Source organism: Sus scrofa, chromosome 4 (genome assembly GCF_054392235.1).
Source record: "Sus scrofa isolate SSC_HxYL_T2T_F1_AM1 chromosome 4, Sscrofa_HxYL_maternal_Yorkshire_Landrace_v2.0, whole genome shotgun sequence".
Lineage (NCBI taxonomy): Eukaryota > Metazoa > Chordata > Mammalia > Artiodactyla > Suidae > Sus > Sus scrofa.
The window spans coordinates 135,619,468-135,633,817 of NC_139386.1; the positions used below are offsets into that span (position 1 = coordinate 135,619,468).

Genomic DNA, 14,350 nt, shown 5'->3' on the forward strand with positions numbered 1-14,350 from the left:
AGGCCATGCTCCTCCACTTGGCCTTCAGGGTTCTGCACAGCACGACTTAGTTTGGGGCTGCCAGCTTTTCTAGGGCATCGGGGCGGCTGGCGGCGGGGTGGGGGCAGCAGGCTGGGGACGTGTCACGGAGACTGAGCATCGGGGGCTAGAGCCCCGGCTCCGGCTTTGCCGTGACCAGCGCGGCGTGGAGCCTCGGGGAGGAGGGAGGAGTCTTCAGCCCCGAACAACGTGCCCAGGAGGGTCAGGATGCAGCCCCCCGGAGGCCGGTGGTTTATAGTAAGCAGCTTGCTGATCCTGTGACGCCGAACCCCGCCGGCCTCAGGCGGGGACAGGGGACCGTGCGGCCGGGCTCCTTCCGATGGGTAGAACCGCCAGTACCTCCGCCGTCTTGCTGATTCCAACATCAGTGCCAGCCCTTCGCCTTTAAGTCTCGGTCTTTCCACAGGGATTTCTTAGTACAGAAATACTAAATACATAAAATCCATAGCTCGGCTGAACAAACCAGTCTTCCGCTGTTTTCATCCTCGGGTGTCATCTTGACCGCCTCGGCACCCTCTCTCTCTCTCTCTCTCTCTCTCTCGTGCCGTCTCTCTGTCTGCAGTCTTTCCTCGAGACCGTCTTTGCCGGTCAGTATCTTAGCCCTTTACACTCATGTGCGCTCGCGCCCTCTTTTGAAGCCCTGGGCCCTCAGCACTTCTCTCTGCCTGCATCACACTTAGTTGTATGATTTGCCTCATCTCACGTAGCACTCTGTGCGGTGCCTTTTCAGTAGCTGTTCAGTTAATGGTGTCGCTGGAATTCGGCCTCCGTCTGCTGGTGCTGAACTGAAACCCAGAGACAGAGTTTTGGGTAAAGGAGAAAAAACAGCTTCATTGCTTTGTCAGGCAAAGGGGGCCACAGCAGGCCAATGCCTTAAAGACTGGGCCTCCATTAGAAAGAATTGCGAGGAGGAGAAAAACAGGTATTGAGACAGGAATCAGGATCGGACACACATGCATTCTTCCTTTGGGGGAGCTTCGTCATCCCAGCTGCTGTCGGGGGTCTCGGCCTGGTCTCGCTGGGGGTCTTCCAGGTTACTGCCGAGAATAGCAGTGCTTGTGAAGAGGGTGTATGGATCAGAGATGAGAACGAGCTAGGAAAGTTCCTGAAAACATCGTGTGCTAATAATCTGTAGCCCACAGGCCATTGTCCCCAGGGTGCCTAATCTTCAGCTTATGGGCGATGGGGTTTAAGGTGCAGTTGAGCCCGGGAGAAGGACAAGGAAGGACTCTAAGCTGCCCCTGCCTGTTCCTCCCTGGTCTCTGCATCCCCTCCCTTCCCCGATCAGCAGCTGTCTGGACGCGCCCCTAGGAACTCAGGGAAGGTGGTGGTGGCTGAATGAGGCCCATTTCCTAAGAACAAGAAGTGGGGACACAGACAGGCATTTGCGCCCAGGAGCCCTGCGGGGCTGAGTTCTGCTTCAATGGTTGTAGAATCGAATTAACTCCCTTAAAAGCGACTTTAAGTTCTTCCAAAGACAGTTATAATTTCGGCAAGGAACACATACCATCCTTTTGTTAGCCTATGACTTTAGAACTAATGATTCCTCACAGCTAATTACTGAATTAATACTAACAGCAAATTAGCTTATAAGTTTAAATTTAGATTTGAGTATTCCCAGTAGCATTTTCTACTCCTTTTCTGTACTCCTTGCCTTTTTTTAGGTCAAGTGGGTGCTCAGAGCAGAACAATGCAGTCAGCATTCATTTTCTAATAAAGTAATGGAAAGAATGCCATTCCAAAAATGTAAAACTTAAGGCTGAAGAGACAAACACACCAGCCACTTTAAAGTTAATTTAGAGTTGTTTTCAAAATAACTCCTGGATTTCTGTAGAATAAGTGATAAGGTGAACAAAATACTCAGATGACAGACCTGTATTATAGTTACTCCTCAGTAACGGAACCTGCTGTTTGTAGCCATCCGATTGCTATTTAGCGTTCATTCTGGAAAACCCTGGTTCCAGTTTCCCATGCACATGGGTTCGTGCATATGCTCAACCGTATTCTTTACCGTGTCCACGGCAGGGACACAAGTAAAGGGCATTTGTCAACTAAAACCTTGTGCCGTGTCTCCATTTGTAAGGATGCGGAACAGCGGGAAAGGGACGTTTCCAGTTAACAAGAGGCTACTTTTCCATCTACAGGGACCAAGAGGACCCGAGGGTCTCTCAGGAGAACAAGGTGTCCAGGGCGCCAAGGTAAACCCTGATTTTCCCATTTCTTACGGAGTGAAATGATAAAATGTCCTACCCGTCTAAAAACTGACCTATTTCCTTAGAAAAGTATGGTTCTAAATTTTCTCTTAGTCGAGGCGTGAAGCGGCCTCTACACACAGAAAGTTTTCTTCTTCCTGAGCTGTATGCTCCTGTTGTCGTCTGTGGTGTGTGGGGTGCGCTAGTGCGGAAAGACCACAGCTCCCACTCTTGCTAACTTGCTGGGTGCTGACTCTTGCAGGGTGAAAAAGGCCATCAAGGAAAAAGAGGGCCGCACGGGCTGACGGTCAGTAGTAAAACATCGACCATCGGCGGGGAGCGGGGAAGCCTTCCGCCCTCCTTGGTGTGCAATTCGCATTTGCAGAGGGAGTTCCTTGACCAGGGCGTTTTCTTTCTTCGCAGGGCCAGACCGGACGCCCTGGAGAGAGAGGCCTCCAGGGGAAGCCGGTAAGGAATGTGAAACACTCACCCCCCCAGCAGATGAGATCCCCTCCAGTGTCTGAGCAGCTGCTGCTCAGTCCTCAGTGTGTGAGGCCAAGGGAACACAAGCTCTTCTCCTCGTCGGGTCGTCGGGCCGGTGTCCGATGTGGGGCAGTTGCTTCTCCTCCGTCGAGGGCTCTCCGCACCTGTGTCCAAACGGTGCTGACGGCCGGGACGTGACTTCCGCGGCGTTACGGGGTTTCCTCTGCGTCCGTGTCGCCTCGAGGCCATGTGGCATCGTGTGCACTTGGAGCAGTAATAGAGCCAACCTAGCAGACAACTCTGAGGCTTCTTGCCCGGTTTCATTTTCACTCAGCTCGAGTGTCGTTTGGGCCCTTGGAGCGAGGAGCTGCGTGCGTGGTCGCATGTGTGCGTGATTGTGTTTTCCCACGGCACTGCTCTAAGAGTTTTAATATCTTATAAGGCTAAGTATTTTCCTACCATCAAAAAAAAAATCTCAGAATTATATAGTTTTTTCCCCTGAGATGCAAGTTCTATGGTTGCTGTTACTAACTGAGAGGGAGAAAAGTGGTTTTTTTTTTGTTTTTTTTTTTTTGTCTTTTTAGGGCTGCACCCGCAGCATCTGGAGGTTCCCAGGCTAGGGGTCTAATCAGAGCTACAGCTGCCAGCCTACACCACAGCCACAGCAACGCGGGATCCTGAACCCACTGAGCGAGGCCAGGATCAAACCTGAGTCCCCATGGATACTGGTCAGATTCATTTCACTGAGCCACAAGGGGAACTCCGAGAAAAGCGTTTTTAAGAAAGATAAATATAAACACATGTGTGCAAGATATACATGTATATAATTTTGAGCACATTAAATATATAGGTTTCTAATTACTTTCATTTATAATCATAATTTTAATGTCATTTTGATTTCTCATTTACACATATAATTTAAATTTATAAAATTAGATCATAATTTAAACATATTATGAGTGAAGAGTCAGAAGAGGCTAGGACAAAAATGTTTAGCTGCTGGAGTTCCCTTCGTGTCACAGTGGAAACAGGTCTGACTAGGATCCATGAGGATGCAGGTTTGATCCCTGGCCTTGCTCAGTGGGTTAAGGATCTGGCATTGCTGTGAGCTGTGGTGTAGGTGGCAGACGTGGTTCGGATCTTGTGTTTCTGTGGCTGTGGTGTAGGCCGGCAGTTGTAGCTCTGATTCCACCCCTGGCCTGGGAACCTCCATATGCCATGGGTGCAGCCCTAAAAAGACCAAGAAAAAAAAGTTTAGCTGCTATAGTTATTATCACTCATGTCATGAATTTACTTGTCCCTTCATGAAATCTGCTGCCCCCACCTGTTGTATCCCATAATAACATCACTACATTTGGCTAAAGTCCAGCCTGAAATAGCAGAGACCTAGAAGAGAAAAATGACTGTATCTAGAGAAAGAACTTGTGTGTGACATTATATTATTTATTAAAATCGTCCCACAAAGAAAATTCTTTATTAATCTCCATCATCTGAGTTTCTGATATATCAGTGTAAGTGGTGTTTCTTAGACTCTTTCCCCTTTCCTGCCTTGTATACAAAACTGATATGTTGCAATGAGTGGAGAAATGTGAAATTCATCAAGTACATTCCTCCTGTTTTAGAAAAGTGAGGCCAAGAGATATAAAATTATTCATTTGTACATTGTTGACAGTCCTTAGAATTTTACCTTTATTTCCAGCCCCGCAGATATGCCTGGATAAATGTAAAACTTGTTTGATTTCCTCCATCAGATAAGTTCCTAGAACCATTATATAACCGCAGCTAATGACCAACCAGTTTCACAGACTGCGGAAATGTGAGGTTACCTAGTGGATGACAGTAAACCATGAATTAATGCTAGTTGTCGGGAGGTTCACTTGGCTTTTTGCATATGTTGTCACCTTGGTCTTGATGGAATTGAAACAGCTTTGGAGATCTTAGGGAAGCTGTGATCAGTCAGTACAAGAAATCCAGATGGCCCCAAATATTTGTTGGACCCAGCGCAGTAATCTCAGTATCTCTAGTCGTTGATGCGCTGTCAACAGCAGGCAGGGCTGTAAACTAGGAAGACTGACTGGAGGGCAGATTGACCTCTGTTCCGGTGTGTGCTGCAGCCGCTGTGTGGTCTTGGTGAACCTGGATCTTGTCTTCCTCATCTGTGAAACAGAGACATCTCGAAATTGTCGTCATTCTAAAGCTGTGTGTGAAGTGGAAAATGGTAGCTTATAATCCTCTGCTGGCCCAGGGAAACAGGACAAATGTCTGCCTCTGGTGCAGCGCTGTTGCCTTCCATCCACACCTAGATCGAGTGGGAGGCGGAAGGTGCCTCCACACTGTCAGTCAGCTCTACTCTGTTAAGAAATAAAGACGACGGACATGACGCATTGTGTTCCTAAGGTGATGAAGCCTGGGCAGCTGTTTTCAGTTCTCTAAGTCGTATAAGCACTGTAACAGTTCCTGCCTTACTAATTGTTAGGTAAATATTCTTTCCGTTGATGAGATGGGATGCTAAATCTCCAACTATGATTTTGCATTTCTCTGTCGTTCTTTAATTCTATGAAAGTTTGCTTAATGTATTTTAAAACTATTTTTAGAGTATTCACGTTATGATTAGTCTGTCTTCCCAATCACCTGACCTTTTATCAGCAAAATGTGCTCTGTTGTCTTTGGTAATACTTGATATTCCTGCTAAGACTGTTGGTTGTGAAATCTACTTTACATGACGTATATACGTCTTTCCAGCTGTTTTCATGGTAAACATTCGTTCGTTTTCCACCTGTTTGTGTCCTGATGTCTAAAGTGAGTGTCTCAAAGCTGGAGCTTGCTTTATTCCTCTGCCTTGGAGTCAGTGTTTGCTCCTTTCCACCTGCTGTAGTTACTGATGCGGTTGCACTTGTTTTATTTTTTCTCCTGAACACCTGTTTCATGTTTGTGAGGAAGGGAAATACCTTCAATGGACAAACTTTCTTCAACAGGAAGACAGTGCCTCAGACTCTGTAGTAACAATTATATTTTGAGAGCTGTCATTGATAGAGTGTCTACTGGGAATGTCAAGCATTTTCCTACCCAGAGCATATACATTGGAACCATTTGCAACAACTGACTCCTCTGCTTCTGTTGATATGGTTTTTTCCACTTAGTTACTTGAAATCATTGACTTGCTCTGGATGTGGTTTTTCTTTTTCTAATGAAAGAATATTTTGTAGTTTAATGTACTCTATTAGGCTTTAAAAAGTTTAGCTGTTACGGTTGCATTTGAGTCTACCATTTTATGACTGTTTCTCCTCTCTGGTGGTGCTAAGTGCCTTCTTTAGGCATTGAATAATTTTGAGAACTCCATGTTAACTTAGCTATTGGCTTTATAGCTATACTTCTTCTCATTTTTACTTTTTTTTTTTGTCTTTTTGCTATTTCTTGGGCTGCTCCTGCGGCATATGGAGGTTCCCAGGCTAGGGGTCGAATCGGAGCTGTAGCCACCGGCCTACACCAGAGCCACAGCAACGCGGGATCCGAGCGAGCCGCGTCTGCAACCTACACCACAGCTCACGGCAACGCCGGATCGTTAACCCACTGAGCAAGGCCGGGATCGAACCCACAACCTCATGGTTCCTAGTCGGATTCGTTAACCACTGCGCCACGACGGGAACTCCTCATTTTTACTTTTTAAGTGATTATTCTGGTCAGAAGTCAGCAGACTTTTTCTGTAAAGTGCCACAAAACGTGACAGGCTCTGTGGGCCGTGTGGTCTGTCCTCATTGCTCGTTTCTTTCGTCATAGTTTGCAGGCAACCAGGGGCAGCACGTAAAGGAATGAGCATGCAAACTCAGGTGATGGTGCACATTTGGCCCTCAGACTGTGGCCTGCCAGCCTCCAGTGTAGGTTACGGTATATGCGTCCTGACTTGGCACTGCCTGTTAAGGCTCACAGAGTAGTGCTAAGTGTTCATTGTAGCCATAAACACCTGTTTACCAGCACCTGTCTGATGTGCTCTATTTGTTTTATCTATTACATTTGTGTGTGCTATAAACATCACATTGCAGAGTTAAAATTCTGCTTTATTATAAATCAAATATTTTTGCTTCGGTATTAATGAAATACATGTTTTAGAGATATTTAGGAGGAAAGCAGTGTTTCTAAAATTTATCCATGTATTTACTCCTTCTGATAGTCTTCATTCCTTTCTATAAATGTGCATTTCTAAGTGATCTCATTTCCCTGAAGCCTGTAGACCCTCCTTTAGGTTTCGCAGTCAGACTCTCCTAATGATGAACTCTCTGTTTTTCTTCACACCACCTCCATTCTCTTTCTTTAACTTGCTAAGATGGTGTGGATCTTTTCCTTTCACTGTAGTGTGTACGTTTTTTATTGGTTCACTCGTTTTTTATTGAGGTGTAGCTGACTTGCAGTGTTCCAGGTATGCGGCAAAGTGATTCAGTCTTATATGTATGTGTATACATACATACAATATTTTCGCCAGCTATAAAATTCTGGATCAGCAGAGTTTTCTTTTTCTGTTTGTTTCCATCCAGCCCTGAAAAGGTGACATAGCATTTTTTTCGCCCTGCCTTGTCTCTGATGAGAGGGCCACACTTAACTTCATCATTATCCCCTTCAGAGAAGTGTCATTTTTCTCTGGCTACTTTCAAAATTCTCTGTTTGTCTTTGGCTTTTAGCAGTTTGGCTGCGATGTGCTTACATGATTTCCTGTGCATTTATCCAGATCGAGGTTCGCTGAGCTGTGTGTGTGTGTGTGTGTGAATTTGTGTTTTCACTAAACTTGGAAACTTTTCAGTGTTCTGTTTTTTCGAATAGTTTATTCCATATAATTTCCCCGCTCTTTTCCTTCTTATATTCTAAGGAAATATATGTTAGTCATTTTGATTACCTTAGGTCCCTGGGGCGTATTCATTCCTATTTCAGTCTTTCTTTTTCCTGTTTTTCATTTTTGTTTTTTTGGATAATCTGAATCTGCCTTCATTAACTTGTTAAGCCCTTTTGATAAAATTGTATTTGTGATAGTGTATTTTTAATTTTTATTTGGATATATAATTTTTATTTGGATAAAGTTTGGTAAATTTTCTTTGTTTCCTTTTACAAATGCTCTTTCTCTTTTGAGATTTCCTATTTGTTTATTCATCATGAGTATATTTTTATTTACATTACTGAGCATATTTACATTGGCTACTTTAAAATCGTTGTCTGATAACTCTAACATCTGTATAATCCTGAATTTGCTCCATTAATTGCCTCTTCTTATAAAGATGGGAAGTTTTTCCAGTCTAGTAATTTTGAGTAATGTCTTGAATATTTTGAATGATTCATTGTAGAGACTCTAAAGTCTGTTATATTTCTTTGAAGAATATTGCTTTTAAAAAAAAATTAACAGGCAGTTAACCGGGCAAGTCAAGCTCCAGGTTTTCTCTCCTCTGTGGTGGGTAGGTGGCTGCTGAGATCTCCGTTCAGTTCCTTAGCCTTGTGCAGGCCCCTTGGGTCCCCCACGCCTGTGTGTGCCTCAGATGTCAGCAAGAGACACAAGCAGAGTGTACACTTGGAATTGGAAGCTCCCCCTCTCTGGCTCTTTCTTCTATCACGTTTGAGCAGCTGTGGTCATTCTAAATTCTACCCTCTTATTACTCATGCCACGAAGACTGAAGATCCTACTTTATTTTAACCATCCTGTGTGGTTATCCTCTGGATAAAAGCCATATACAAAAATCAGAAACCCACCTAGTGCCATTCCTTTCTTTCACCTGTAGGCTCTGCTGCTCTAGTTCCTGCCCTTTTTGAGTCTTTGTCCAGTGCTTTCAAGTCTTTTAATATTTTGTCTTGGGTTTATAGGTTCTGTATATAGATTGGTTTGATAGGAGCTATTGGAAAATACTGCAAATCTTTATGACCTGAAAATACACCAGTGCTATTATTTCCCATTTTTAAGCAACGAAGCAGAATGCACACAGTCTCCACGCTCCTGCATGGACGGGCAGCGGTAGAGATCACGTGCTTGTGCTGCCTTTGCTTATTTCACAAAGCGGGTTGCAGACGTACTGGAGATGTTCATTGGAAACTGAAAGGCCCGGACGCTGGGCTTTCTCTCGGGAATCCGTAGAAGGCAGCTTAGTACAGGGGAAGAGCGTGGATTGGAGTCAGCCTTGTTGGAAGTCAGGTGGGGGTTCATAATAGTTTACATATTTCTTTCCCTTTCTCTGAGCAGAGAATCATATGTAATTTAAACAGAGCATTGATTCTTATAACTCAGAAGACTGTATGTTGCTAGGAATTTTGAATGCCTTTGTTTTCAATTTAATACCATATTTGTCTTAGATTTTAATTTTATGATAAAATATGATAATTGTCATCCACTGTAAAATTGCCAGACTCCCCAAGGTCAGCCATGTAGAAGAGGCAATTGCAAACCCGCAAGGGCGGTATTTTATTTATCGGGAGTGGTCGCCTGGTGTCTGGGACACAGTGCGTGCTCAGTCCATCTTTGGGAGGATCAGAGAGGACCTGGAATTTGATCTCGTGTTTTACGCATCATTTTGAAATACGTCCGCAGACCTCAGACTCAGTTTCATGGTGCTGCAGGTGGCACGGTGTGAGCAAGGGGGGGTAAAAGACCTTGGCGAGGACCAGCACGCTCGTTTCTGGCATCGGGTTTCGGGACCCTCCCTTGTGTCTTGCCGGTTATAAGGGCATAAGTCATACTTACTCGTACACCACAAGGATATTTAGAAAAACTTTCCAATACTGATATGAAAAGTATGAAGAATCAAAATTTAGAATAATTCTGGTTGATAAATATTGGTCACTCTATGGGAGTGGCGATTAAATGTAGAGAATATAGGTAGATATAAAGAACTCCTACAATTCAACAACAAAATAATAAACAACCCAATGCAAAAATGAGCAAAAGGACTCGAGTAAGCATTCCCCTAAAGACGATATACAAATGGCCAATAAATACGTGAAAAGATGCTCAGTATTACTGATCGTTAGGGAAATGCAAATCAAGACCACACTGAGCTATCAATTCCTACCCAGAATGACTTTTATGAAACACACACACACACACACACACCCCATACAGACAGAGAAAATAACCAGTGTTGGCAAGGATGGTGGAGGATAGGAATCCTACGTGTGCTGGTAGGAATGCAAAACCGTGGGGCTGCTGGGAAAACAGTATGCCCAGGTCTTCAAACAGTGACACCCAGAATTACCATGTAGTCCATCCAGTCCGCTCCTAGGCATGTACCCCAAAGAACAGAAGGCAGAGGTACAGATACTTGTACGGCAGTGCGGAAAGGAGCATTAGTCACAACAGCCAAAAGGTAGAAAACCCCACGTGTCCACGGATGGACTAAACAAAATGTGGACTCCACATAGAACGGGGTATTACTCCCCCGTGAGAAGGAAGGAAGTCTTGACACATGTTGCAAGACGCTGTGTTGACTCTTGAAGACGCTGTGTTACATGAGGTAAAAACGCCAGACACAAAAGGACAGATACTGTATGGTTCCGTTTATACACGGTACTTGACGTCGTCAAATTCGTAGAGACAGAAAGTAGGAGCGTGGTTGTCAGAGGAACGAGGTGGGGCTAAGAGATTTTTAATGGGCACAGAGCTTCAGTTTGGGAAAACAGAAGGTTCTGAAAATAGATGGTAGTGATGATAGCACCGCAGCGTGAATGTCCACAGTGACGCAGTGCTGCACACGTAAATACTGTCATGGTGGTGCACTGTGTGTGCTGAATCCGCATAGTTTACCACAAAAGGAAAAACGAAGAACAGAAGTAGGCAGAAAATTAGATGGGAGGCTCTGAAGAAGAGCTGAGGTAGGGAAGCTGACTGAAACATGGTCAAGCATCACTTTTCCTTCCGGCTTCGCCCTTGTTTCTCCAGGGTTTGCCTGGACCCCCCGGGAGTCCCGGAGACAGGGGACCTGCAGGAGAACCGGTAAGTTTTTCTTCATATGTGTCCAGTCGTGTTTTTCTCATAACGTATGTTTTCCTTTCTGTTACTATTGCTCTGTTGTGCTGTGGCTGGTGTGTTTTTGAAAGCAGTGTTTATCATGGGTGCCTAATTGTAAGAATGAATATTTTGCTGTGAATATAATTTTTGTTGCCTTCCTGGTTTCATAAAGTCGCATTTGGTCCTGTTTGTCTAGAACTCTTAGACTTCACGCATTTCTACTTTCTTCACACATTTCTGTTTTCGAAGAGATAATTCTGTTTCATTGAATCTTAGAATTCATATACTATTACACTGCCCCCCACCCCACAACCACATACGTAAGGGCAACTCTATAAAAGAGATCATATAGAGAAGCCAAACTCTATATCCAATAGACCAAAATGTAGAAACTTGACAGAAATGCTCTTAGGTCAGTAATACAAGAACTTACGTCAGTTTCCTAAATGTGACTCCGTTACAGAATTTCCATGGAAAACGAATTGTGAAAATGAAATTCCTTGCCACACCTTCCTTCTCACAATACAGTCTTTGTTGCCTGTGCAGCCACTCTTCTGGCTGACGGTGTCGGATGTGCTGTGCAGTAACATGCTTCTGGGGTTTACACACTACTGAGTCGATCTGGTCAGCTGACACCAAAGTTGATAGGCGGCCTTTGCATAATTCACTTAGCCAGTAGGAAGTGGAAAATTCAAACAATCAGAGAGCTAACTGGGAGATATTTAGCCCAGCAGAAATGAATCCGACTAGTGTCCAAGAAGATGCGGGTTTGATATTGGCCTCGCTCAGGGGGTTAAGGATCCGGTGTTGCTCTGAGCTGTGGCGTAGGTTGCACGTGCGACTTGGATTTGGCAGATCTGGCGTGGCTGTGGCATAGGCGTAGGCGGCAGCTATAGCTCCAGTTCAACCCTAGAAATTACAAAAGAGCTACTGTGTTCATTTCCTCCTTTACATAGTGAACCTCGGGTATAAACTTGCCAAACAATAAGTAAAGATTGGCCTCTGTTTCTACTTTTTCTAAATATAAAATCCTAAGTATGGTGTTGATTTTATCAAACTAAGTTCTTCTGAGTTTTCTCCATTTTGTATCTCCTAACCTGCTCTCCCAATTCTAGTATTTATTTGATTAAAAATAATGCAAATATATAAGTATCTTTTTCTTCCAAAAATTCTGTAGCTTCTTAAATCCTCCCAGTCCTCTTTCTTGAAATGGTGTCTGGCGTGTTGTGTCTACGTAATGCATATCTGTTAAACTGCATTAACTGCAGGTGTACTCAATTCAGCCAGTACAATTAGATGAAGTGAAATGGAATTAAACTCATCTTGATAGAGAAGACATTTAAGTCAAGATAAGTATATGATCTGAGCTACGGCCACAGCAGAGACAATATCCTAGGCTTTATACAAGAAAAGATGTGTTGTTGTGCTGAATGACTCGGTGGCTTAACAGCTCTAAGTCTTAATGTTCAGCGAAGCCCCCTCTGGCGCAGTGGATTAATGATCTGGCTTATCCCTGTGGGGGCGCCGGTTCTGTCCCTTGCCCAGCACAGAGGGTTAAGGATCCGGTGTTGCTGCAGCTATGGCTTAGTTTGCAGAGTTTGCAGCTCTGACTCATGTTTGATCCCTGGCCCAGGAACTTCCGTATGCTGCAGGGGTAGCCAAAAGGGGTGGGGGGGGAAATGGCATTCAAGTCATTGGGTCAGTGGGTGTGGTAAATAAAATATAAATCAATCAATAATGGGTATAATGGGCTTTATTTCATGTGTTTGATCTGCCTAGTATGAGAGCTACCTGGACAAATCTGAGAGAATATATAAGAAACTGTCCTTCTCTGGAGTTAGGGCAACTTCCAGAGGAGGAGCATTTGACTATGATCTGAGGGACGGTAGATGCTTAAGCGTGTATGGGGAAAAGCCATTCCAGAGAGAAGTCGTGAACTGGGCAAAGGCCTCCACATTTATTGGAAGACCTACAAGGAGGCCAGCGTGGCTGTGGCAGAGTCAGGTGGGAAGTGCAGGATGAGGAGGGGAGGGAGGCAGGGGACAGAAGAGGGCAGCTCCTGAGCCCTGTTCCCAAGGATTTGTATTTTCATCCTAAGACCCAAGGAATGTCATGGGAAGGGGTAGGGCTAGATTTATGGTTGTGTTATCGTTTCGTTAAGGTCACTCTAACCAAATTGGAAGGGACCAGTAACAGCTTTCTGTTCCAACAATCCAGATAAAAAGAGTAGAATGGCTTTGGTTAGCAGAGAAAAGAATAGATATAAAATATTTAAAAGGCGATGAAATGAATAGGAGATAGATATGCTGTGTGAGGTATGATTCCTAAGGTTGTGGCTTGAAGAACTAATGAGATAATTATATCACTCACTGGAGCTGAGAATACCAACAGAAGTTTAGCTTTGAGAATGGAAGATTATAAGTCAGTTTAGCTATGTTAAATTTGAGGTGCCTGTGAGAAAGGTGAAGATTGCATTTAGATGTGGAGCTCAAAGCGGAATTATATCCTGAAATTTAAAATATCAGAATCATTGGTCTAGGGAGAGAGTATAGGAATGAAGGGAAAAAAAGGAATCTAAGGCTGCACTTTGAAGCAATTCCACACGTAATAAATGTTGGTAGAAGAGGATGAAACGGCAGAGAAGATGAAAAGAGGCGAGAGGAAAACCAGATAACGTCACTTAGGAGTTCATCCCTAACCAGAGCCGATGTTAAAATCTTCATGGTAAATCTAGACCACCCCGGAAGTGTAGTTAATATGCTAAAATTAGACAGAAAACAGAATCAAGTGAAAGTCTTAATTTTAGAAAGAATGGGGTAAAAAAAGATAAAGAGAGGAAGAAAGACAGGTAACAAATAGAAAACTAGTAAATGCACTAGGCATGAATCCAGCTTCGTCAGTAAGCACTTAGATGTCGATATTCTCGGTGTGCTGTTGAGAAACGGAGGCGGAGGAGAAAGAAAAGCAAGGCCTAACTGTGTGTTGTCTTCACGGAGCCCATTGTCAATGTAAAGACAGGGATATCAGGGAGTTCCCATTAGGCCACAGCAGAAACAAATCCAACTTGTATCCATGAGGATGAGGGTTTGATCCCTGGCCTCACTCAGTGGGTCGGGGATCCAGGGTGGCCATGCGCTGTGGTATAGCCTGGCAGCTACAGCTCGATTCAGCCCTTAGCCTGGGAACTTCCATATGCTGCAGGTGTAGCCCTAAAAACAAACAAACAAAACCACACACACACACACACACACACACACGCACGCACGCGCGCGCACACACACGCACACGCACGCGCGCGCACACACACGCATGCACACAAAAACCCATAGATATATTCAAAGTAAAAGGATAGACAGAATGAACAATTAACACTAACCAAAGAAAAGCTGGAATCGTTATATTTCAGACAAAATCAACTTCAGATCAAGGATAATTATCAGGGATAAAGAGGGATATTACATAGTGATAAAGGTATCAATTCTCTCCTGCTTATTAGAAGGGAACCTCCCACAATGATGGGATGGATTTGTATAGTTAACATCAGGCTATGGATATTTAAATTTAAAGACTCCCCTTTGTTGGGAAAAATTAAATCATACTAAAAGTGATCAGCCTAGCCTCCTAACAGGAAATTCGGCTGGGCACTTTTTGAACAATGCCTACA

The 14,350-nt window shown here is 44.1% G+C and overlaps 1 protein-coding gene across 38 annotated transcripts in view; it reads left to right on the plus strand.

Moving 5' to 3' along the window:
• The window catches only part of COL24A1 (collagen type XXIV alpha 1 chain), a 330,869-nt gene that overhangs the window by 192,467 nt on the left and 124,052 nt on the right, over nucleotides 1-14,350 (plus strand). For all 38 annotated transcript variants that reach the window (XR_014844919.1, XR_014844921.1, XM_085024166.1 and 35 more), the window contains 4 exons: nucleotides 2,184-2,237; nucleotides 2,494-2,538; nucleotides 2,655-2,699; nucleotides 10,618-10,671. Coding sequence is in view for 36 of the 38 variants with exons in the window: in XM_085024166.1 (XP_084880292.1) it covers nucleotides 2,184-2,237; nucleotides 2,494-2,538; nucleotides 2,655-2,699; nucleotides 10,618-10,671 (198 nt within the window). In the remaining 2 variants the exon portion in view is untranslated. The remainder of the gene's footprint in view (nucleotides 1-2,183; nucleotides 2,238-2,493; nucleotides 2,539-2,654; nucleotides 2,700-10,617; nucleotides 10,672-14,350) is intronic.